General features: G+C 32.8%; 3 protein-coding genes across 3 annotated transcripts in view; 2 read left to right on the top strand and 1 right to left on the bottom strand.

Annotated features, from left to right (window-relative positions):
- Window positions 1–2,756: 2,756 nt before the first annotated feature.
- On the top strand, window positions 2,757–5,012 carry LOC139523786 (uncharacterized). The gene is made up of 3 exons (XM_071318053.1): window positions 2,757–2,892; window positions 3,244–3,374; window positions 4,502–5,012. The coding sequence occupies exons 1-3, from the start codon at window positions 2,874–2,876 to the stop codon at window positions 4,862–4,864; spliced, it is 513 nt and encodes a 170-aa protein (XP_071174154.1). The 5' UTR covers window positions 2,757–2,873; the 3' UTR covers window positions 4,865–5,012.
- Window positions 5,013–8,723: 3,711 nt separating this feature from the next.
- Window positions 8,724–26,047, bottom strand: part of LOC139523777 (myosin-3-like) — a 31,120-nt gene continuing 13,796 nt past the window's right edge. Inside the window, exon 2 of the mRNA XM_071318032.1 lies at window positions 8,724–11,080. Within this exon, the coding sequence (XP_071174133.1) occupies window positions 10,412–11,035 (624 nt within the window). The 5' untranslated portion in view covers window positions 11,036–11,080 and the 3' untranslated portion in view covers window positions 8,724–10,411. The remainder of the gene's footprint in view (window positions 11,081–26,047) is intronic.
- LOC139523767 (uncharacterized) lies at window positions 13,692–24,344 on the top strand. Its single transcript, XM_071318019.1, has 10 exons — window positions 13,692–14,159; window positions 15,190–15,272; window positions 16,176–16,271; window positions 17,432–18,191; window positions 18,589–18,797; window positions 19,325–19,531; window positions 20,835–21,398; window positions 21,996–22,167; window positions 22,926–23,045; window positions 23,423–24,344. Exons 1-10 carry the CDS (start codon window positions 13,805–13,807, stop codon window positions 24,091–24,093), a joined length of 3,237 nt encoding a protein of 1,078 aa, XP_071174120.1. The 5' UTR covers window positions 13,692–13,804; the 3' UTR covers window positions 24,094–24,344.

The raw sequence follows: 26,047 nt of genomic DNA, 5'->3' as shown, positions 1-26,047 counted from the left end.
AAGCTATTGGTCTAGTATATTTGGTGTATGGATGGACTGTAAGGTGTACATGTCCAACTGGAATTAGTCATCTGACCTTGACCCCATTTTCATGGTTCATCAGTTTATAGTCTTTTTGTGATTTAGTCTGTTTTTCTTATACTGTAGGCAATTGTCGACTTTATTTGGTGAATGGAATGATTGTAAGGTACTCTTGTCCAACCTGCAGATGTCATCTTAACTTTACCTCATTTTCAGGGTTCAGAGGTCAAAGTTAAGATTTTGAGGGTTTTTCTTCTTCTTCTAATACTATGTATGCAATAGATCATCTATAACTGATGTATAGAAATATTTTGTGATGTACAAGTCATCAGGTTTTATTTGGCCTTGACCTCATTTTCACGGTTCATTGTCAAGTGTTAAGTTTTTCGTGTTTTGGTCTTTTTTTCTTAAACTATAATCAATAGCCTAAGGTCAACTATATGTGTTGTAATGAAACATTGTAAGCTGTACATATCTGCCTAGCATGGTTCATATGACCTCAACCTCATTTTCACGGTTCATTGGACAATGTCTAGTTTTCATGGTTAAGTCTGTTTCTTAGAAACTATAAGCAATAAGCTCAACTATATTTAGTGTATTGAATGATTGAAAGGTGTACATGTATTTCTCGTTTGGTTTATATAACCTTGACGTTGACCTCCTTTTCTTGGATCATGTTAAGTTTATGTAATAGTAGTAGTATAGCTTAACATTTAGGACTATTAACATAATTTTAAATGGTTAGTAAAAAAGGCAAGACATTTTAGTTGGTGCACTCTTGTCGTGTTAAAGCAATGACTTACTGGCTCGCATTCACAAAATAATTAGCCCGATTTGGGTTACAGATCTTCCTGTTTATCGTTCCTTTTTGTATCCAAATATTATAAATGCTTAAAGATTGTATAAATCAGTAATTTTGTTAGATGTGGTCGAATTGGTTCCTAATAAAAAAAAAAGAGTACTCAGTAGTAAAAATGACATGCTTAGCTTAAACCAAAATGCTACCGGATGCAAAGATATGTTATGTCTTGGAGATACAATCTATTGGCAAACAAGAAGATGCTTATGCACTACATATATAGAATAAAATGCAAACACACTATGTTCAGCCCAACAGTATATAGCCGCAGATAAAATAAACACACTTTCAAAGTAGACAAGAAAACTTTGAAGATTTTTTTTTACTCAAAGCCTTTAAATTTTGTACAGAATAACGGACGAAGCGGAGTCGAGCGGTTACTAAATTTGCTTTCGGCTTTATTATGATTATAACTTAATATTCTAAATATAGATACGTAAAGTCTGATTTTATTTGGTTATTCAATTTTAACTAAGAAATGGACATTGACAATCAAAGTCAAGGAATGTTATCTGACTAAAACGAAACAAACGACATATCACAGATCACTTGTGTTTGATCTTATGGTTTGGTTTTGTAGAAAATGTTGTTGTTAATAGATTGAATGAAGATTAATGTGGAACAATAACCACAATGTATGTCACAATTATAAAGAATTTGATTCGAGCGTCTCTGATGAGTCTTTTGTAGACGACACGCGCGTCTGGCGTAAATATAAAATTTCAATCCTGGTATCTATGATGAGTTTATTTGCAAACACTGGGTCGATGCCATTGCTGGTGGATTTTTAATTCCCCGAGGTATCACCAGCCCTGTATTCAGCACTTCTGTTTTGACTTGAGTTATCATTGATATCAAATTCCAATCCTATCTATGATGCGTTTATTTAGAGCTTAATATGAAGTGTCCTTGTTTGTACACAATGTCGACTCTCAATAAAGTTTTTTTTTTTAGCTCACATGGCCCAAATAAAAGCTCACTTGGCAATTAAATTGCCAAGTGAGCTTTTTCTCATCACTTGGCGTCCGGTGTCCGTCGTCGTCCATCGTCGTCGTCGTCCTTAACTTTTACAAAAATCGTTTTCTCTTAAACAACTGAACCAAATTTAACCAAACTTGGCCACAATCATCATTGGGGTATCTTGTTTAGAAAATGTGTCCGGTGACCCGGCCATCCAACCAAGAAGGCCGCCATGACTAAAATATAACGTAGGGGTTAAATGTAGATTTTGGCTTATAACTCTAAAACCAAAGCATTAAGTGCAATTATGACAAGGTGTTAAATTGTTTACCAAGTGAAGATCTATCTGCCCTGAAATTTTCAGATGAAATGGACTACTGATTGTTGGGTTGCTGCCCCCCAATTGATAATTCTTAAAAGAAATTTTGCCGTTTTTGGTTATTATCTTGAATTTTTTTTATAGATGGAGATAAACTGTAAACAGCATTGATAATCAGCAAAGTAAGATCTACAAATAAGTCACATGACAAAAATGGTCAGTTGACCCCTGAAGGAGTTATTGCCCTCTATAGTCAATTTTTAACAATTTTCATTAATTTGGTAAAGTTTTGTAAATTTGACACAAGATTTTCCTCTGTAACTAAAGGGCCAGGTTTACTATAGATAGAGAAAAGTGTAAGTAGCAAGAATGTTCAGTAAAGTAAAATCTACATACACATCACCATCACCAAAATAAAATTTTGTCATGAATCCATGTGCCCGTTGTTTAATATGCACACAGACCAAGGTGAGCGACCCAAGCTCTTTAGAGCCTCTAGTTTTCTATTTTATTGTAAGTAGCCAAAATAATCTTTCTGTGACATGTTCTGACGGGATTCTTTTTTTTTTTTTAAATCGAACCGCCACTTACAACTTTTTAAGATTAAAGGTTAAATCACCGGAAGTGTACATTTTTTTTTTTTATTTATATTGACAACGAACCTGCTCATGTACGGTTTCTGTTATAGAAATATGGGGAATGTTGTAACACCACATGGAAGAAAGGAGTAGAGGTATTTAATATTTTATTTAATTTAGCAGTAAAATAAGGAAACAACATTTATTTAATTTGGAAATAGAGCATGATAGCTAATACGTATCTACTTGTCCCAACTTACATCTTGTGGTCAGTTACACTGCAATGTTCCTTTTCACTAACTTTATTTTCTTTTTATAATTTTTGACATTTCTTCAAAGATCTGTATTTTCTAAGCTACAAGCAAATTGTGTTATTCTTTTTGTAAGCATTCCTTCATGATTCATTATATATAAGCTCCTTCACGTTATGTCTAAGTGGATTTATAAAGCGAAAATGTTATCATTACATTTAAAGATCTTTAAATAGCTACGTTCTATTTAAAAAGGTGATGTACATTATGGAGAATATGTAAGGCAACACCTTGGCGAACCTTTGTCATGGGCATTGGCCGAAATAATAGAAAGCAGACCTAGAGACCCGATAGAGTATCTGGCCCACTGGCTGTACAAGTCAAAGGTATGTACACAAAGGGTTTGTTATAGAGTATCTAGCCCACTGGCTGTATAGGAAAAGGTATGTTCACAAAGGGTTAAAGAGGGTAGAGAATCTGGCCCACTGACTGTACAAGTCAAAGGTATGTTTACTGACCAAGGGTTCAGGATAGAAAATCTTGCCCACTGGCTGTACAAGTCAAAGGTATGTTCACAAAGGGGTCAGGATAGAGTGTCTGGTGCACTGGCTGTACAAGTCAAAGATATGTTCACAAAGGTTTAAGGATAGAGAATCTTGCCCACTGGCTGTACAAGTCAAAGGTATGTTCACAAAGGGTTCAGGATAGAGAATCTTGCCCACTGGATGTACAAGTCAAAGGTATGTTCACAAAGGGGGTTCAGGATAGAGCAATGATCTAGCCCACTGGCTGTACAAGTCAAAGGTATGTACTCAAAGGGTTCAGGATAGAGTATCTGACCCACTGGCTGTACAAGTCAAAGGTATATGATTAAAGGGTTCAGAATGAGTATCTTGCCCACTGGCTGTACAAGTCAAAGGTATGTACTCAAAGGGTTCAGGATAGAGTACCAGGCCCACTGGCTGTAAAAGTCAAAGGTATGTGCTTAATGGGTTCAGGATAGAGTATCTGGCCGACTGGCTGTACAAGTCAAAAGGTCGGTGAATGACCCCAGAGTTGTCAGGCAAACATTTTGCAGAACCCACCTATTGCATTTATTTTCAATTTGTTCACCTCCTGAATATATGTTTATGAAATGTTTTCAAATAATAATCAATCATTAAATCGAAAAAGTGGGGTAATGCTTTTTCAATAGGCAGAGTCTGAAAGGTCAGCTGTCGGATTTTTGAAAAAAATGGCATAGATAAATATTAAAAACTCGGAATAATTTTAATTTATAAATGCAATTTGAAATACATTATACATACCCAAATTGCCACTAGACGTTGATATACCTACCATGTACAAATTAGTTGTCCACTAATTCTGAAGCCAAAGACTAGGGGAAATTTTCATTATTATCTTGACTTTGACGTTGGTAATCCATTTGTGTAGACAAATAAAATACTTTACCATTTCAGTTATCAATCAATAAACCTTTAGTTATAGTTAACAACTTATGTTTTGTTTTTAGGGGATGAACCCAGAAGGAGGAATTGTGTCCTCTAGAGAGCACGGCTCTTCTTCGGCTCGAGTTCAGAATATAATACAGGTAGGATCTACCTCAAGAAATTCTCGTCACGCAAATACCGTGTCAAGTAGTTCAATACAAAAATCTGGCAGAAGTGAAATGGCAGCCAATGTAATGACTTCTTCAAAAATAGGTGTTGCACCGGAAAGAACAGCACAAGCAGTTAATCGATTTGATAACGAAGACGATGATTTTATCGATGAAGATATCTCAAACATATCGACATACAATTCTACGATGGCACATGTTCACACCGATTTTAACAGGATACCAATAGATTTGTTTGATAATGATGACATTATTTGATCATGTTATGGGTTAATGATCAGGGATACTTATGTGGAGAACACATTTCTATTTTTATAAATAGTCAATATATTCACAAGTTAAACCGATTTAAGTCTTTCATTATGTGCATTTAATATATGTAATATAGTTTATTATTTTTAAACAACCCTGACATTCAAATTTTCTATCGCCAAACAACAACATTTATGACCGTTATGGAATATCCGTTATACAGATGATTTCGGATATTTTCCATATGTCGTAACTACAACCCATTTCCCTTTTCACGAATGTGACCTACCGAATAATACTAATTTATTTGATTTGTAATAACATGAGCAACACGACAGGTGCCACATGTGGAGCAAGATCTGCTTACCCTTCTGGAGCACCTGAAATCACCCCTAGTTTTTGGTAGGGGTTGTGTTGCTGTTGTATCCCTATTTGTTACTTTTTAACCTATTGTGTCTGTTTGTTTTGTTCACGCTACGTTATCAATATAATGGAATTTAATGCGACTGTCGTACAAGTGAGAGGGTTAGCGCTATAAAAACTAGGTTCAATCCACAATTTTCTCCATAATAAAATGCCTGTACCAAGTCAGGATTATGACAGTTGTCGTGCATTCCTTTGATGTGTTTGAGATTTAGGTTTTGCCATTTGATTATGGACTTACCGTTTTGAATTTTCTTCGGAGTACAGTATTTTTTTAAAATTTTACTTTATACTGCAGATATAAGTAAATATTGGTCATTTGTCAAAATCTTCTTTGAAAACTATTAGATGTAGTCTGTGTGTAATTTTGCAGACATGGTGGCCATCGATACTAATATAGATAATGTAAGGATAGGATATATATTACTACATGTAGTATTGTAGTAATAAGTCGTGAAAGATCAAGTTGTAACGAAACATAAAGAAACTACAACAACATGCACATGATAAATGTTAATTGTTAGCTTAAAGGCAACTTTGGAAACACGAAGAATAGGTAGGACGACATTAACTAACAATGTCTCTTTGTACAATAGCTTATATATTAAAACAGGTATAATCTGGAAACACATAAAATGAGCGATAAACGCTCAATTACAATTTGTCTTTCTGTCACGAGATTTCGTTTTTGGAGTTTAGTTTTATCTAATTGGTAGCGAAAAAAATCAAAAGTCGACGTTTTACGAGCTACAACGCTATTTTTTCTTCTACGATACAAAAGAGGTAAAACATTGTTTTCGGAATAATGAAGAACCGGATTTATTTTCTCTAATAATTTGTATATTGTTCGTGCCCTAAGCAACATCTAAGGTGTATTTGTGAACTTTTGTAATTTAGTTCTTGGTTTTGAAGCTTTTTCGTGGAAGACATATTCAACATCGTATTTGATATTATTGCTATCAAAGTGAAAAATAACTTAAAATTAAGCATGAATGAGCTTTCTTCACACATCAATAATGTAATTTGATTTTAACAGGAAAAACACAGTCTAGTGTGTGTATATGTAAGATAGTGAATAAGTAATTAAGTTTTTCATAAAATGTAAATTTTTAACACATTTGCTTCTTAAAATACCACATCAAGAGATATTTATTTGAAGAAGAGTTATTTTTTTCCCTATATAGATGAAACGATTTTCTAAACCTTAGTTAGAATCAAATTTTTATTACGTATTTTTATTTGTAACATGTTCAAGTTATTATATAATTTCACTCTACATTTCGCACCTGTGAGAATTTTTTTTGAAATCAGTAATTAAATTGAGTTCTGTCTCTTTGTACAACAGCTTATATATTAAAACAAGTATATTCTGGAATCTAATAAAATGAGCGAAAAACGCTCATTTACAATTTGTCTTTCTATCATGAAATTTCGTTTTTGGTGTCTAGTATTATCTAGTTGGTAGCGAAAGCAAAATCACAAATGGACGTTTTATGGGCTACAAAGCTATTTTTCTTCTATGATATGATTATGGTGAATTGTAGTATGGTTGATCGATGGAGGCAACCATAAGGCCTTCAACAATGCGAAAACCTGATACCATATGGTCGGCTATAAAAGGCCCCGTCTTAATTAGAATTGATAGTATTTTTTGATAATTTGTCAAAAGTAAGTTTTTATCAGGCTTTTTTCAAAAATATATTAAAAAATATGGGTCACCGGACTTTTTTCACGCTACAGGTTGTGCAAAATTGTCAGATTTTGTATGGATTATGCATGGCAAATCAAACTTTGTGTGATAAAAAGAAAACGTACTATCAGAACTTTATGATAAAATGTGAGAAGATTGCTCTAATTTACGTGCTTTCTTGCTACATTCATAACACTTCCTATTATAAAAAATCTTTATCTGAGTTATCTCTCCTTATTTGGCAAAGTTGAAAAAAATCGAATCAAACACAAGGTGTTTTTGAGAAATTACAGCTGTAATTATGATAAACCACATATATAGAAGTGAGATTATAATAAAGATAAAAAAAAATGATATATTCCAAAAACATATACTAAAAACAGAGTCTATGGTTCTATTTATATATATAAAAAAAGAAGATGTGATATGATTGCTAACGAAACAAGTCTCCACAAGAGACAAAATGACACAGTAGTTAACAACTATAGGCCACCGTATGGTCTTCAACAATGAGCAAAGTCCATATTGCATAATCAGCTATAAAAGGCCCAGAAATGACAAATGTAAAACAGTTCAGACGAGAAAACTTACGGCCTAATTTGCGTACAAAAAATCATTGAAAAACAAATATGTAACACATCAACAAACGACAACCACTGAATTACAGGCTCCTGATTTGGGACAGACACATACATACAGAATGAGGCGGGGTTAAACATGTTGGCCGGGATCCCAATCCTGCACTTACCTGGGACAATGGTGTTAAAGTACAGCATAAGAACGAATCATTATTTTATAAGAACATATTATTATGTTACGTCATTAAAACAGACCTACAGTGTTTAATTCCTGCGTCAATAGCTCTTTAGTAGAGAGTTGTCTAGTAATCATACCACATCATCTTATCTATTTACAGACATGACGATAACCGTTTTTAAGATTACACCTTGTTTGACAGATGACGACGTATACAATCCAGTTATCACAACGCCGTCCTATTTTGATCGAATGTGACCTACAGAATAAAACGTATTCATTCATTCATCCATTCATTCACTTGGTTTTTAATTACTTGAGCCATACATCGGCTATCAGAGTCATGTGTTTACCATTCCGGGGCACCTGAGATCACTCCATTTATTGTTTCTTGCTTGTTTGTATGATTTTATTGCTTTGGTTTTTTATGCGAAGGGTTCTTGTTGCTCAGTTTTCAGTTTATATGTTGTGTGTTGTATTCTTCTGTTTGTATTTCGGTTGTTTTTCGTCTTTTGTCATGGCTTTGTCAGTTTGGTTTTTACTTTAGTATATGAATATGTTTGGTTTCTTTCGGCTCTTTTTTTGTCTTGCAGATTTAAAGGTAACAAGTCAGTGCCAAATGCAAAATAATATTTAACTTAATATTTGATAGGCTTTTTTTAAATATAGTACGTATCTTTGATGTTGGATACAATCATCGATTTCGTCACAGTTAGGTTGCTGATAATCGTGATAGCATCGGATTAACCTCTAGTTGATCTGTTTCCCTCGGTTTTAGTTTGTAACTCAGATTTGTTTTCTCTCAATAGATTTATGACTTTTGAACATCGGTATACTACTGTTATCTTATTGAGATTTTGTCGTTGGCCTACTTGAACCAAGCACATTCTGTTTTACTCTCTCATTTCTACTTCAATTCTGCTGTCCTCACTCTCCTTTGACCAATAGGAACTTTAGCGAGGTTTGAATTTTTGAAATAATAACAAAGGCTTAAAATGACTGATAATAGGAATTTAATCAGTAGTTAAAAAAGAATGGTGGGTACACATAAAATGAAAAAATAAATTAATACTGCTAAAATGAACATATGTTGCTACCCTCTCTCTAAACTTTTATTGAATTTAATAATATGACAATCACAAAAAAATACTCTTTCGGCAAAATCACTGATAAGACTCTTGACACACACCAATTTAATATGCATAATGATAAATATACTTCTAAATTATCCATTTTACTTTCATGGCTAATAATATGATTAATGTCGTCGGTCGTCCGCGAGGTCAACATTCAGTTTGAATCTTTATCAATGGACAAAAGAGCACAATACATATACATGAACCGATAGACTGAAATATTTGATAAAGTTTCTTATCAGAATAATATTTTCTTCTCTTTAACAATATTTGGTGGATAGTTTGCTTTGTTTCGAAAAAAAGTCCCCGCTATAAATTTTGAGGTCATTAGGTTTAAAGTCAAGGTCGCAGTAGCAATTTATCTACTGATCATGATAGTGCTTGTTTTTTTCGGATAATATATCGCTTGAAACATACAACAGCTTTATTGATTATATCCCTTGGGCAGACATATTTTTGGTAAAGTTTAGTACCTGGACCCAAAAATTGTTTCTTCGACTACAAACAAACCTATAGGGATTGCAACTCGACTTTTGCACCTATGGTGAATCTGCAAGTGTTGTCATTGTTTGGCATACACTTACAGCTATAATTTGTTGTATTTTCCGTATGGGCACTTGGAAAGTATTCTATTCTGTCTTAATTAATTCTAAATTTAGCAATCTCAGGGTGATAAAACAGATAAACTTAAACGCAGTTATTCAAAAAGGCAATCGAAGAAAAAATATCAAATAATGGTAATTCTATTAAAGAAACGACTTTTTGTACTTGAATAACCTAAACACACTTGCGTATAGTGCAGTTAAATAATAAATAAATAAATAAGCTTTATTTAGAGTCGGCATGGTATATAAAACATAGACAAACATAAGCTCTAATGAGCTTTTAACCGACATAAAAGTTGTAGTCGTACGGAATAATTTAGACTTATTTCTGCAGTAAAATTTATTTTGAAATCCATTAAAACATTTCATGGCATAAAACAGAATAATTCAAATTGATAATCATTTGCTCCTGTTTTGAAAATTGCAAAATTTGACTAATGGAAAATACATGTATTATTTACAAATGAAAAAAATACGGTTAATATTTGAATGGCATAACCATGTAGAAAGTACTCTGTGTTAACCCATATATTCTTACCCTCTGATCAATGAAACTTTCCCGTTCAGAAAAAAACCACAATTAAATACGACAACACATTCATGCATACAATGTTCAAACGAAAGGTTAACCACAAAAGACAATTGACTCTATCTAGCCAATGAAGTTGTCACCGTTAAATGAATAATGTTAAAATACCTGTAGATCCATATAAGAGGCATATATAGAGTAAAGTGGTTGTAGCTTTTTAATTGTGCACTAATAAGACACTGGTGAATAATTTTTACGTCACATAATTATCAAACACACTAAAGGCAATGAATAGTTGTTTTGAAATAGCATACAATGATGCAATCTAAACATGTTGTCCGATTCCATTAGTATACTTCCATGCTATAAAATCATATAAAACAAAGGGGAACACACTGGTCAAATCTTCAACAATCAATCGTCATCCTCATCATCATTCGCAGCACGAGCAGAGTCCTGTAATGCTGCCAATCTTCTTATTTCTGCCAATTCGGCAGGATCAGGAATTCCAGAAGCACGCCTTATGCCACTTATTTCAGCTCTCTTTTGGTCAACAAAGTCTTGTCGCACATCCAGTCGTGCCATCAGTTTGTCTGTTCGAATATCACATTCGTCCATTGCTTTTTGTCTTGACTCCTCTATTCCTTTCGCTAGCTCTGCACCTTCTGCTTGAATTTTTTGAATATTGTCAAATGTCTCAACTGCTTTTTGTTTGTTTACTTTAAGACGGCCGCTTACGTCATTCAACATTTTCTTTAAATCAGTTATATCATCATCAAGTTCTAGTTTACTTAGTTTAGCCGCTATTTCCAGTTTATACGTAATTTGTTTGATTCTCTTCTTCAATAAAAATATATCACCTTCTTTACGTGTGACGTCATGGTGGATGTGTCGTACGTCTTTTTTAAGTTTACCATCTGCAGATTCCCCTTGCCTATCAAGTTCTTCCAACAGCTCTGTTCGCCTTTTTACTATCTTTGCCAGATCATTTTCTACATCTATCAGCTTTGTCTTTAAAGTAGCAAGTTCTTCTTCCATTTTGTGTAGTAAATATTTTTGCTTTTTTATCCACTACTACTGTTACTGAAATTCATAGAAAACTTTTAAATTAGACTGTCAGTCTGAGATGCCAGTGAAGGAATGTAATATGCTCTTTTTATTTCAAGAATCTTAGATTATTTTTTGCACTAATGAATGGTAAATGATAATGTATTTATCTTTAAATTCTAAGTAGCCTTAAAATCAACATTCTGTTTGTTGTTTCAAATAATTGAAAAAGCATGTCAGTATCTTAGAAACTCTCAAGTTTCCTATCGTTTTAGAAAAGTTTAACATGGAAAGAAGGCTTACGAAAAGCTGTTACATTCAGAAGAGCACTATGAAATTTATGGAACACATCATTTGTATTAGGCTGGGGCAGTAAAATTAGTAAAATCTTTCATCTTTTTAACTATTTAAAACGTGCGCCTGAAACTAAAAGCCTATATTTTGTATTTCTATAATGAAGATATAGGTTCTCATTGCTATGACATTGTTCGTATTGTAAGATTGTGTGATCTGAAAGCCAAATACTTAACTACTTGAAAGACACGTCAATCGATTTCACGATATGGTACTTTCAGGTAGCAGAACTTAAAAAAACACCTGGTACTTCAAACTCTAAAAACTGCGTAAAATTTAATATTATGAAGTGTTCATAAAATTTACAAAACAGCATACTCGTTGAAACGAAATCACAAAAGGAAAAGAAAATAAATTTCGTTCGCCCGAGGCACTTTTACGGATTTACTTTCACTATGAACGCTCATACACAATTACTGGAAAACCATGAATGTTCCATACGTAGACACAATTGGTGTTATATTACATTTTTGTTAATACCTTTTTACCGAACCAGCTAAAGTATTCAGCAATAATCCAAGTATAGTGTTGTGGAAAGAAACCCAAACTTGTTTTCTTCATTTAAGTTTAAAATAAGGAAACCCGTAAAAACTGATCAAATCAATATGTTTGGTCCCTATTGGAACATTTTATTACAGAAAAGATAGGGCACATCACCTTACCTGCTCCAATATGGGCCTACTTCGTTATAACGTAAAATGTGAAAAGGAAGTTTTTTTTTATAAAAGACAATACCCATATTGCCATTAGTGCTTGTATTTAAAGGAAATTGAGAAAATGATACATTGAAGGTCTGCTTCGTGTCTTGATCTTTTTGGTCCAATGTATGTCGTTTTCGTATCTGAATTTATACGAAACAGTATCACCAGCCCAGTAGCCAGTAAAAATGAAGCCATGAAAATACGGATTTTTTGTTTTATTAAAATTTGCTGTTAAAAACTGTTAGAAATTATTATAAATTAAAGAATGTATCTCCCTCATACAAAGCTCTAATTCCTTTCACGGATTTGGGTATACTTTTTGGAACTTTTTGATTATAGCTCTTCATCTTTTATATAAGCTTTGGATTTCAAATATTTTGACCACGAGCATCACTGAAGAGACATGTATTGTCGAAATGCGCATCTGATGCAGAAAAATTGGTACCGTTATTGTTATTATACGTTACGTTCGTGCATATTCACACTATACGGGTGTGATTCTTACACAAAAATGGATTCAACAGGGGAACGACTAAAGTTGACATTGCATTAGATTTACAGTCACAATTACGAATTTGTTGACCGAAGAGATAGGTTTGTGTCTCAACTTGCTAGTGAAAGGTTTTCGCAGTCTAAGATCTCTTTATCCCTGTACCAAGTCAGGAATATGACAGTTGTTGTCCATTCGTTTGTTGTGTTTTATCTTTTGATTTTGCCATTTGATTAGGGACATTCCGATTAAAAATTTCTTAGGAGTTCAGCATTTTTGTGATTTTACCTTTTTCCAAACTGTCACCACCGATTTGCATGCTTTGCAGGAGAAACTTCCCCTGTCAAGGTATGTGGTCTCGTTCCCTTTTTTTAGTTCATGCAATTCCCTCAGTTTTGGTTTGTTACCTTTGTCTTTTTAGTCGACACAAGACAGCTAAAAATCGATAAACTGCACTTGCCCTTATTTTCACCGACTTATGAGTTTTTAATGATAGGTATTTTCTGCATCTTTGGTATGAAGAGACATTGTCGTCAAATATAGAGCTTTTAAATATCAATTCTCTGTAAATATAAAAATGAGCTGGCCATGACATGATACAGAATTCCACCAAATTTCGCCTCAATACATTTAATGTCTTAATTTTCAAAAAAAAAAATATTTGCCACTCCATAATCATAATGTGTCACCCTGTTGTTGCCATGGAAACATGACTTTTCAGGTAAAAATAAAGGTAATTAAAATATTGTTAAATTTTTGTTTGAAGACTGCTTAATGTCATGAAAAATGTTCTCCAAGCTTATTTTAATGTTTTCAAAAGTTTTGATAGGCCAATATGCAGATTTATCAAGGTTTTCTACATTTTAAAGAATTTAGTGGTTCTACAGTGTTCCATAGATCCTTAAAATCTGTAGATGTTTTCATTCCTTTCCACACTGATTTCAAAGTACTATCTGACCTAAATATAATCTATATTATATAAATAACCAAGTAAACTTGTAAATTGAATGGGATATTCAAGCATGTCCTTAAAAAAGTATTAAGAAAATCTTCATTATTCATTATTGATAATATAGAGTTATCTCCCCTGGTAGAACTCTTCTGATCTAAAGCACACATGTACACAGGAAGTATACACAAATGGGAGAAACTTTGCAGACGATATCAGTGATCAACAGTCAGTGTTAAAACAATAGTTATGGTCTGTAAATAACCATGTCCTTCTGTAGCTTTAAAAGCTCACAGATATGTGAATGTGTAGGTGAAAATTCCCCACTGACTTCTTTGTCATCAGAATTGCAGTCCATTGTTCTTACTGAGGCTGGTCTACTGCCAAGTGATATTACACAGAAGTTTCAAGTGTGCAGTGAACATTTTCACAGGTTTTTGAATAAAAACAAAGCAGGTTGCAAATCAAAGATATGTGGAATACCTGATATAATTTCCTCTCACAACAAAGACAACAAAATATATGGAGGATGGTATGGGGTAAAGGCAGACAGAAATGTATCTTTGGAAAAAGTGAAAGAGATTCATGCTAGAACAGGAATAATAGTTCCAGTTGGAACTCGTAAGTAAAATAATTAAAATGATTTCTTTTTTTATAATTTAGTATCATAATTTGTTATTTATATTTATTAACCAGCATGGGGATAACATCAAAAGTTCAATGTAGGATAAAAAACTTAATTCACATAGTGTTTTTTTTCACTGACCCCCACCCCCCTCTTAACTTGATTTGGGCAAAAATTGATTGAACAATAGGGATATATATGTAAAAATTGATTTTAGATATACTAAATTTGCAGAAGTTTACCCCCCTCCACATAAAAAACCTACAAAGCAGGCGCGGATCCAGAAAAAGGGGGGGGGGGGTCCAGGGGTTGGAACCCTTTTTTTTTGACAATCAATGCATTTGAATGGGGACATGTAATTGGAACCCCCCTTTGTCCTGGGTTTGGAACCCCCCCTTTTAAAATGGCTGGAACCGACCCTGCAAAGGGTATTTGATTTAAGTTTTTTCTAAATTATATGAAAAGGGTAGGGTAACAGAACCCCAGCGGCACCCCCTATCAATTAAGTATTGAAGTGGACCCCAACCCACCTCCCAGGCAATACTGGACCATTATAAATTAAATCAAAATGTCTTTTATTTCCAAAATAAGAGACCTATTATTAAATTTACAAGGAACAGTCAGGATATTGCATAAATAGCTGAAATCTTTCAGTTTCTAAAGTTATTAAAGAAGGAAAAACACCTTTAAATTGCATGATTTTATCCATTTCTTTCCCCTACCCAAAATATTACCGATGTTTGAAGAAAGTAAACAAGAAACAGAATTTCTCTCCAAAAACATGTAGCTTAACCTGTTGAACAACAAAGGTACAGAATAAGTTCAGCAAAAACTGACAGGTTTTATTTCGAAATATTTAAATTTGTCACAATCAGTAGTGTACTATAAACTTAATAAGGAATTTATAAGAATCCATTTCTCCTAAATTCATTTTTTTTCTCTTATGGGACAAACATCTATTTAATTTGCATATACTAAAAATGTATCTTTATTTATAAAAAAAATAATTTGAACTGTATGTTTCAGCAATATGTCCAAGATGCAGAAAGACCCTTTATTGTGGGCAATCCACTTCATGTAGCGTGGCTGAAATTTGTGCAAATACAAATGTAAGTTATAATGCTAGTACATGCTATTATTTTATTCAGAGTCAATGTACATGTATGTATGGTATCTCTATCTGTTAATGGGCTTAATTGTATCAGTCCGACTGTCATACATGTCATATAAAGGGGTATATCAAACATCATGATACATTAAAATAGTTTACCCCTAGCACTGAAAGTCTGAATACCAAAATAATTTATAATGATTCTCCCAATTTATTTTTATTAAAAAGATATTAAAATATTTGTTGAATATTAAATTAAAGTTAAACAAAAATTTGGTTGGGTTAATTTTTCTATCAATTTTGAACTGAGAAAAATGACAGATACAGGCGAATTTTGTTAGAAGATCTGACAGTGAATTTTTATTCAATGCAACATACATGTACATGTAGGTGTTGTGTTTCTATTGACATTCAGTATACTTCAGCATTTTTAATATATATATTGAGAAAAAAAAAATATACTTCAAGTTTTATGTGTGTTATTTTAAAGTGCATAGTACATGTAGTATTAATTTCTTCTACAGTTCATAGTTTTATTGAAAACTTGAACTATGTACAAATTACAATCAATATTAGTGCAATAAGCAATGGCAGAATATTAACATTATTATTATTGAATATGTGGGTTCATTCAGTACTTTAAAACCTCTAGTCATATATATATTGCATATATATCATTATGCAAATTGTGTTATCCCATTTTTTCAGTACAAATAAACTCATCAAAATGTTTTGTTGAATTTGCACATGAGGGTTGAACACATACATGACATATGATGGAACAAAAACAAACGTAAAATTAACAGAGTCCTGATAGCCTGTTAATGGATAAGCTTACTGTGGTTTATGTTTTTAAAGACTCAGTTATCATCTGATATAAGTAAACATTTTTTTTATGCAGTGTTTGATGAACAGTGACAACCTTGGTGATACATGTAGCTATCAATATGAAGAACAGTATAATCTCAGACCTCATCGACTTAATAGTGGATATAATGTAAGTATCATTGAAAATTTCATTTATATCAAAATTTGCAGTATTAAAGCTAGATACGATAAAGTAGGCCCACTCACAGCCTTACGCTGGTTGGGTCCACGTTAACGGAATGACATCATGTTTTCAATAAATGATGTTTGAATTGATTCTATTGAATAGGAAGTTATATAAAAAATTGTCTATATGTTGAATGTTACTCTGAATTTATTTTGCTACATAACGAGACCACGGACCGTATCTTAGCCCTATACTACAAGATGAAGCATCTCCTTTTCGTCATGACTAAAGACTAAAAGATTTCAAGAACTTTCAATGTACTAACTGCATATTTGATAATTTGGTTCATTTAAGATCACTCTGATCGTAAAGGCTGTTTATTCAATCTGACTTTTGTTCCTGGCACATTTAAGAAATGACTGTAATATTTTGTCTGTCTTTGAAGAAATAACATAAAAAATTTGGTGCACACTGAATAACACGTGTGGCAGGTTATTTAACAGTGTGCACCAAATTTTTCTGTTATTTGAATAGACAGAAAAAATATTACAGTCATTTCTTATAATTTAATTCTAAATTCCATTCAGATTCCATTTTAAACATTGAAAACCATGAAAAAACGTTGATGACGTCACGGTCAAATGACTGAATTATGTCTATAGGCTCATAACAAAATTATGCCAGCCAATCAGAAGACACTTTACATCCAAAATTAAATTATTGTGCAATGTAGAGGATATATATGGAAATGTGGGTTCTGTTTGCCTGAATTTGTAAGCACTCAAGAATTTTTATTTCTTAACTGATTGACTTTAAACTTACAAACAAGCGTTTAAGTGAAAATCTCTTGGCCAAGTTCAAATTTGGGAAATTCCTATTTTATAGGGGTTATTGCCCTTTGATTGTTTTTTTTAATGAATTTCATTTGTAAACATTCTAGCTTTTTTATTTGTTAATTAATTGACTTCCAATTTATATACAAGCTTCATAGTAAGAAAAGCATGCATTTGTTATTTCAGCAGTAATTTTTCAAATCCCATTAAACACATGACATGTTAAATAAATATAGCATTAAAATTATTTTGTCTGTATTAATCAAAGGCACACATTTAATAAAATTTGTGAATTTTTATTTATATTTTTAAAATAACATTTATTTTCAGTTTGCTGTGAGTGATGCTTCCACATCATCAAGTCAGGAAACAACCAGTTATGTTGAAACTGAAAGTTACTGCAATACTGATAGTCAGGGTACAGAAGCATCTGTTATCAGAATTGATAGACTTGGAAAATTCAATGAATTCTTGGAAACATGTGACATAAGCCCTGTAAAGTGTCTAACTGAATCTTTAGAGAAGTCAAGTGAGAGAACAAAAAGAAGATATTTATCAAAAGCTAATACTTGTATAACTGCTCTACTGAACACTATTTGTCCTGATGATTCTGAGTTCATCAAAAAATCTCTTTTTGGAGAGCAAGAAAATGACAAAAATAAAACCACAAGCTCTTTGTTGGATGCTATTGTCAGCTCATACATGGTTGCAAACACCTCAACGTTGAGGAGACAGTTATTATCAATAGCAACAAATGATTACAGTTTTGCAGAAGTCAGTGCCAGTATACCAGGATTATCTCACTACAAGTTTTATTCTGCTAAGAAACATGCACAAAATATTGGTTTAGGTGTTCCTGCACAAACATCAAAGATTCCTCGTTCAAAAATAAATGATGGACAGCTTGACCATTTTTTAGACTTCATTACTTCAAACCACTTGATCAAAGATTTACCAATTGGAGAAAAAACATTACAGCTTTCAACTGGAGAACTCATTCAAACACCAAATGTAATCAGAAGTATTGCCCCTGCAACAATCATCAGGCAGTATGCACAGCTCTGTGAGGATGAAAACATTCAGCGTTTAGGTATTTATTTCATTTGGATTACAATTCTGCATTAACAGTTTGAATTTTATGAATTTAGTATATTTGCTGATGACGTCAGCCATTTTGTTAACAAAATTTAAGGTTTTCTGGCTAATCCCATTTCATTGGATTACCTTAAAATATAATGTCCAAAAACATTTTATTTTTAACCGCCCTTTTTGGTGGTAGCATGCTCGCCTTGGGGTGGCATGTCTTCCTGTAGACGGTTACCTTGTGTGGTAGCATTAAGTTAAAGATCAGGTTCAGCTTGTCCGACTAGTACAAAGCAGGCTTCATTTCATATTTATGTTCATTACATACATACACTTCATGTGAAATAATGTCAAAGATTGGTGTTCTTTTTTTTCTTCTTAAACTATTTTAATTCCATTTGCAGGCACAAGTACTATGTACAAGATTTTGACTGACTGCAGTGCTTCAGTCAGACAGTCTATGGAGGGTCTTGACTACTATATTTCTGAGGGAAGTCGAGCATTTACAGATCTGACAGAAACTGTAGAACAGTTAGATTTAACCTTGGATGAAAAGAAGAAAACACTGGATAATTTGGTGGTAGCAAAGCATTACCTAAAAACAGATTATAAGGTTTTTATTAGTTTTTATATTCCCTTTTTCCTACGACTTCAAAATATTTTGTGGTTGTACATTGTTATAAGGTTATGGGTCTGTTATCCATCCATAAAAATTATGGTTTTGTGTCTAATTTGGGTAATTAATAGAGCCTTATGAAATGTTTACACATTTTATTGGCATATTACTTTGGTTATATGCCAAGGTCTGATATAGTACTTTTGTCCCCCTCCCCCTCAATACAAAGTTTTTGGGGGTGTATAGGAATATGACTTTCAAAGCAACCATTATCAGGGCCTTTTATAGCTGACTATATGCGGTATGAGCTTTGCTCATTGTTGAAGGCCGTATGGTGACCTATAATTGTTAATGTTTGTGTCATTTTGGTCTTTTGTGGATAGTTGTCTCATTGGCAATCATACCACATCTTCTTTTTTATATTATTCTTTATATTTATATATATAGAGAGAGAAAGGGTATATATATATATATATCTTTTAAGAAACCAATCCAAAGATTGAATCAACTAATTTTTTTTTCAGCTACATGTAAATACATCATCATCCATAGCAGACCATTGTTGTTCGTATGCTTTGAGTGAAGAAAAAGGACCCTTCTGCCAAAAATGTGATAACCATTCACATACTGAAGAATGCCAACAGTGTAGTTTTGTTGATGAAACACTATCTTTTATTTCAAAGAGTGCAATTGAAAGACACTGGGATAATCCTGAAGCTGTGCTCTTTAAGGTATTTTTAAATTCTGGTAAAATGTTATGTCCTATAGATATAGGAAGATGTGGTGTGAGTGCCAATGAGACAACTCTCCATCCAAATAACAATTTAAAAAGTAAACCATTATAGGTTAAAGTACGGCCTTCAACACGGAGCCTTGGCTCACACCGAACAACAAGCTATAAAGGGCCCCAAAATTACTAGTGTAAAACCATTCAAACGGGAAAACCAACGGTCTAATCTATATAAACAAAACGAGAAACGAGAAACACGTATATTACATAAACAAACGACAACTACTGTACATCAGATTCCTGACTTAGGACAGGTGCAAACATTTGCAGCGGGATTAAACGTTTTAATGGATCCAAACCTTCTCCCTTTTTCTGAAACAATAGCATAACATCACAACATAGAAAAACATACGATAAAATATCAACTTCTTCATTACTAAGTTACTGTGTGACTAATACAGATGTGAGACAACATCTTATCAAATTTTATTCCTCATGATAGTTTTTGGTTTTAGTGTAGATAGATCCAATCTTTTCTCAAGTACTAAATATAGAAAAAAGTTACATGTATGCGACTTGGTATTTGAGATGCAGCACCGCAAGTCTGAGACCATCCTTCCAAAACATGTAAATTTGACCTACATTACACATTTCTCTGGTTTTTAGATCACCTGGCCTAAAGGACGAAGTGAGCTTTTTTCATTATTTGGCGTCCTGTGTCCGTGGTCCACAAACGTTTACAAAAATCTGTTCCAAAACTACTGAGCCAAATTAAATCACACTTGGTCACAATCATCATTGGGTATCTAGTATAGAAATTGTGTCCAATGACCCAGCCCACCAACCAAGCTGACCAACTTAGCAAAAAAAAGTACATAAGGTGTAAAATGCAGTTTTTGGCTAGTATATATATCTGAGACCAAAGCATTTAGAGCAAATTTGATATTAGTAAAATTATTCATTAAGTAAAGATCTAACCGCCCTGAAATTTTTAGACAAATCAGGCAACCAGTTGAATTGGTAATTTTAAGAAAATTTTGCATTTTTTTGTTATTATCATCACCAAAACAAAATTTGATCATGAATTCTACATTTCTATTCTCCTCTATATTATGTGTCCTTTGTTTAATATGCTACTTGCACACAGGCCAAGGATGAGCGACAGGCTCTTTAGAGCCTCTACTGTAAATTCTAGATATAATTGTGAGAATGAGGTGAATATGAACTTGAACATAAGCACAAGTGTTATTGTATTTTGTTCTTATAAATTTACAAAAACAAGTTCAAAATTGTTTTTGTTTTAGGTTGAAAAAGCAATAGCTGATATCTATGAATGGAAGAGTCATATCCTTCGATCAAAAAATCAAGAAAAGGCAAGACAAGCTGTTGTGAACTGTCTTGGGGAAAATGAGGCTTTCATGGTAGCTGACTGGGCCATGAAATTTTTACCGCGAAAGTTTAGAGAGGGCCAGACAGATTGGTTTGGAAAGAGAGGCATTAATTGGCACATCACTGTTACTATGTTAAAATCAGAGGGAAGTGTGAAATTTCTTACACATGTGCATATATTTGAACAACCAACCCCTCAAGATGCAGCTACAACTGGAGCTATTCTTGTCGATGTGGTTCAAAATATTCCATCTGTCAAAAAGGTCAACATATGGTCAGATAATGCCGGTTGCTACAAAAGTACATTGACCATTGCTACTTTACATCAAGAGCTAGACAAGAAAATAAAATCCTACAATTTTTGTGAGGCTCAGGATGGGAAGGGCGCATGTGACAGGAAGGCATCCCATATCAAGTCGGCTATAAAAAGATATGTAAACGAGGGCAATAATGTGACAACTGCACACCAAATGAAACTGGTATGTTAATTATAGTAATGAGTTTAAGAATATTTGATATGCAATTAAAGTCAAAGTATAACCCTAGAAAGCTTGAATGAGGTCTGTCAGTCCAGCAAACCAGCTTTCCACACGTTTCATGCTTGAAGATATTGGTTTGATATTTGGTATATAGTATAACCATGACAAGTTACAGTCTGATGATTTTTTTTGCAGAGTTATTGTCCTTGGACTTGTAAAATTCACTCAAAATGTATTTAACCTATCAAGTGCATGCCAAATTCTAATGCAATTATTTTGTATCAATGGATCTGATTGGTGACAGTTAGCGTAAAATTCTCTATCTCCTTGTCTGTAACTTAGAAAGCCGACATTTTGAATTGCTGAATGTATTGACATGTAATTTCTACTATAATAAGCAAAACAAAACCTCACATGTTGCACCTCAAAATCTTCTGTTTATAAAATTTTATTACATTCTGAAGCTGCACAGAAGCCAGAAAACGCCTGGTGTTTATGTTTGACGTCGGAAGCATACATATGATGTCACCTAGTGTAGGGACCAAAGAAGATAACTTCTTTTCGCGAAATTTTATTTCTTCTATTATTTTTTTTCAGGCAATTGATTCGCAACAAAGAGGCCAGTACATGGTGAAAGTGATAAGTCCTGTTATTAATGCTGATGATGATAAGGTCTCACTTAGAAGTATTCCATTGATTTCTATGCTCCATAATTTTAAGTTTACTGATAATGGATTGCAAGTTTGGAGAGCTTATGATATTGGTCAAGGTAATATAATTTTATGATTTACTTATCAGCTCAACTGTAGCTTGAAGAGCCATTTTATTCACTTTGGATATCAATGTTAACATTTCTCAAGAATATTTCATTACTCCAGAGAATGGAAGAAAGTTTCCTTCTATTATGATTTTCAACTGTATCAATTTCTGCTACCCACATAATTGTTTCTAGATAAATAGTTTAATTGAACGACAATATGTTGCCTCTCATAATGTTATTTTGTTAATCAATAATAATGGTACCTCTATCTTGTTACACAATGTGATATCTCTTAACCAAATTGACAAAATCATAACTAAAATGGCTTGCATAGATAATAAAGAGAAGAAATAATGTCTATTTTTGATACTACAGGTGACCAGTTAAAAAAAAAAAAACCTAGGGGTTATGTCATTTGACCTTCAGCATGTATCTGTTATAAATTCACAACTAAAGAAATTTTGCTCTATACATGAATCTTCATGTTTCATACAATATTCCGTTGTAATTGACAGTCCTAAAAATCAACCCAACAATATTAGATCTGTAAATTTGCTTTCAGAATTTTTTTGTTCTTCCCTCACTGGGATTTGAACCCATACTACTGAGATATCGTGACACCAAATCGCCTGCACTGTAGCTGTCCTGCTTGACCACACGACCACCTGAGCTATATGTACTTCAGTATATTGATATTAGCATCCATACAAGATCCCTTTTGATTAATTTATATAAAATAATTTATTTGCTTATATTTTGCATTTTAGGAAAGTTGATATCATGGAACAGCATTATTGATAAGAAAATTCCTGTGATACAGCTTTTTGTTCATCATGATTGGTCGTATACCCAGTTTGCTACCGTGGGTTCAGTAGTTGTTGACAGAGGTAGTTATGTTTTATTGAAAAAACTGTGTATATGTAACAATTTGTGTTTCTTTGTGAAATTATTTCAAAAGATACAATAAAAACGTTTTAACATATAAATTCATGATACAGAATCCTTGTACATACATGACAAAAAAAAAAACAAAAAAAAAGTGTTTTTATTATTGTTTTTGTAATAAAGTTAGGCCTTCAACATGGAACAAAAGCTCACACCTTCAAAACCATTTAATGGCACAACACTTACAAGGTCACGTATAGACAACTTTTATGTTATATTATGATGGATTTTTTTATATATTTTGCATGATGTCTTTCCATGAAAATTATGATTTGTTTAGTATAACAAAACACTTAATTTTCTATTAATGTTTTTGTAGAGGATGATGATGGTGATGATGATGAGGAGGATGATAATGAAGATGAAGATATACAAAATGAGAGTAATGATGAAGATAAAATTACAGAGCCAGTTCCTAAGAAGAGACGGACAATATCAAAAATCTTTACTTGTCCTGAGGAAGGATGTACACGTTCTTTTAAACATTCATCTTCACTAGATCAACACATCATGGTGGGGAACTGTAATGTGAAGGAAGAAAAACTTAGCCTGGCAGATAGAACAAAGGTTTTATATGCTCAGAAGTTGGAAGATGGGAATTTAGGAGTGTCATTTACCAAACAATCTGACAACAACAACAATGCTGCTACTGACAAACTAAACAAAGGATGGGCATTAAAAGTGAACAAACCAAAAACCATTTTTACATTAGACCAAAAGGCTTACTTGCATGAAAAATTTATGATTGGGAAAACAACTGGAAGAAAAGAGGACCCATCAAAAGTAGCTGAGGAGATGCGATATGTCTTAAAAAATGGAGAAAACAGGTTCACTAGATCTCAATATCTAACCTCACAACAAATAGCTAGCTATTTCTCAAGACTTGTGCAAAAAGAAAAGAAGATCGATGAAACAGATTTAATAGCTGCAACTGCAGACAGTAAATGTTCTGTTTTGAAAAGGAAGGTTTTGAAAGAATGTTCTCTATAATTTTAGATTAATCTGTTTATCAGTGAAATATCTGTATTTTATAAGTCTTTTTAAAATACTTGTTTGTTTTAATATTTATATTAACTGTAAATTCAAAAAGTAATGAATGTATTTATTATTGCAAATCTCTGACCAGTGACAAACTTTTTTGTATAGGAAAATCGCCACTAAAAATGTCAATGCCAATTTAGGTTATTGCAAACCTGATTCTTACATTTTTCACATTTTTCGCATTAATAAAAACATTACAATAATTTTTTAATTTTCAGTATACCTTTTATAACACCTATGCATAAAAACACAACCCTGATCATGACATTTTCCCTGATTTTTGGCAGGGAAAGGGCACTGAAAGATAAAAAAAACTATTAACCCGAAAATTTATATATTTTTTCTCCCCACTACCACAAATTTAATGGAGAGACATATTGTTTTGGCTTATTTGTCTGTCCGTCTCACAGTTTATCAGTGCAACTCCTGTTGAACTAAAGAACTGAATTTTATGATGAAACTTGGTATGTAGTTGTGCATGTTAACAGGAAATTTTGATCAGCTAAATTTGTTGAAGTTATGCCCTTTTGAACTTACTTTACCTCTGAAACTACTAAACGGAAGGAGACATGTTTTTAGACGAAGACAAACTTTAATTGAAGTTATGTTTGTCAGTCCCTGATGAATCCAGATGATAACTTGAGAACCAATCAAAAAATGTGTAACAATCTTAACACAGTGTTTTAATCCTATAAACAACAGATCAAGTTCAGTTTTCATCTAAATCCAACAAAAAGTTTTATGATTTATGCTATTTTTAAGTTTTGCATCTGACCCCCCCCCCCCCCCCCCCCCTTCCCCCTTTTTTGGAAGGGTCCAGATGACAAATTGAAAACAGATAAACCTTTAATTTAAAACTTTACACAGTGTTTCAGTACTAAAAAACAAAAGTCTCCTTCAATTTTCATTTAAATTGAACAAAAAATGTGAGAATTATGCTATTTTCAAGTTTTCAAGTTTTGCACCCCCTTCTCCCCCACCCCCACCCTTTTAAAAGTTTCTTAATGAAAACCTAAAAAAAAATAATTAACCTTTATAAAATGTGGCTGAGTATCATTATTTTTGTTGATTGTTTAGTGAAATATTTTGCCAAGAGACAATATATTGCAATTTGAAATGAACTACCATTTCCATGGAAATATGCATATTTTGCAATTTTTTGTCATTTTTTAGGATTTATGTACAGAAAGGTCTTGAAATTTCCCACAATTTTTTTGGGGGGTTTAAATCCAACTATATATCATCTACGTATATTACCATTAGTTTAATTTCAAATCAGTGTGCAAAGGTAAAAAAAATCTATTCAAAATAGGCTCCCAAAGGGAATTTTCTTGATTTGGTAAAATGCCAAAATTTGTATATATAAAGTGCCGTTTTGAATTATGCAAAATTATTTTTAGGAATATTTTTTTATATGATAAGAAACTTGAAATACAGTAGTTTAAGATAAATAAAGCATATTCCACTGTATTGTAAATATTATACTATATTATGTCAATTAAATTGGTCAGAATTGCAGTTTTTGTGTTTTTTCTCAGGAGGCCATTGTATGAAAAATAGGTAACACCGTTTCCATAGCAACCCATCATTTTGGTAATTTTTTTTTATTGAAAACATTAATGGTAATGTAGTGTGACTACACACAATAAGTTTAAAGAAATTTGAAAAGGTAGTGTGGCCAGCCAGTATTGACATTGTTTGATAATTACAGAGAATTGATATTAAAATTTGACATGAAATTACCAAACAAAAAACCCACACGGACCACACATTAAAAAGCTTTGTATTTGATCCAAGGTGGTATATGGTATGTTGGTTGCAAGGCTTTGGATTGTTCTTTACATCAATATCCCACGGTAATGGTCGCAGTACATCTAATAGGAAGTTTGTAATTATTTGGAGA

This window comes from Mytilus edulis, chromosome 1 (genome assembly GCF_963676685.1).
Source record: "Mytilus edulis chromosome 1, xbMytEdul2.2, whole genome shotgun sequence".
NCBI classification, from domain to species: Eukaryota; Metazoa; Mollusca; class Bivalvia; order Mytilida; family Mytilidae; genus Mytilus; species Mytilus edulis.
This window is presented reverse-complemented; position numbering and strand designations above follow the sequence as displayed.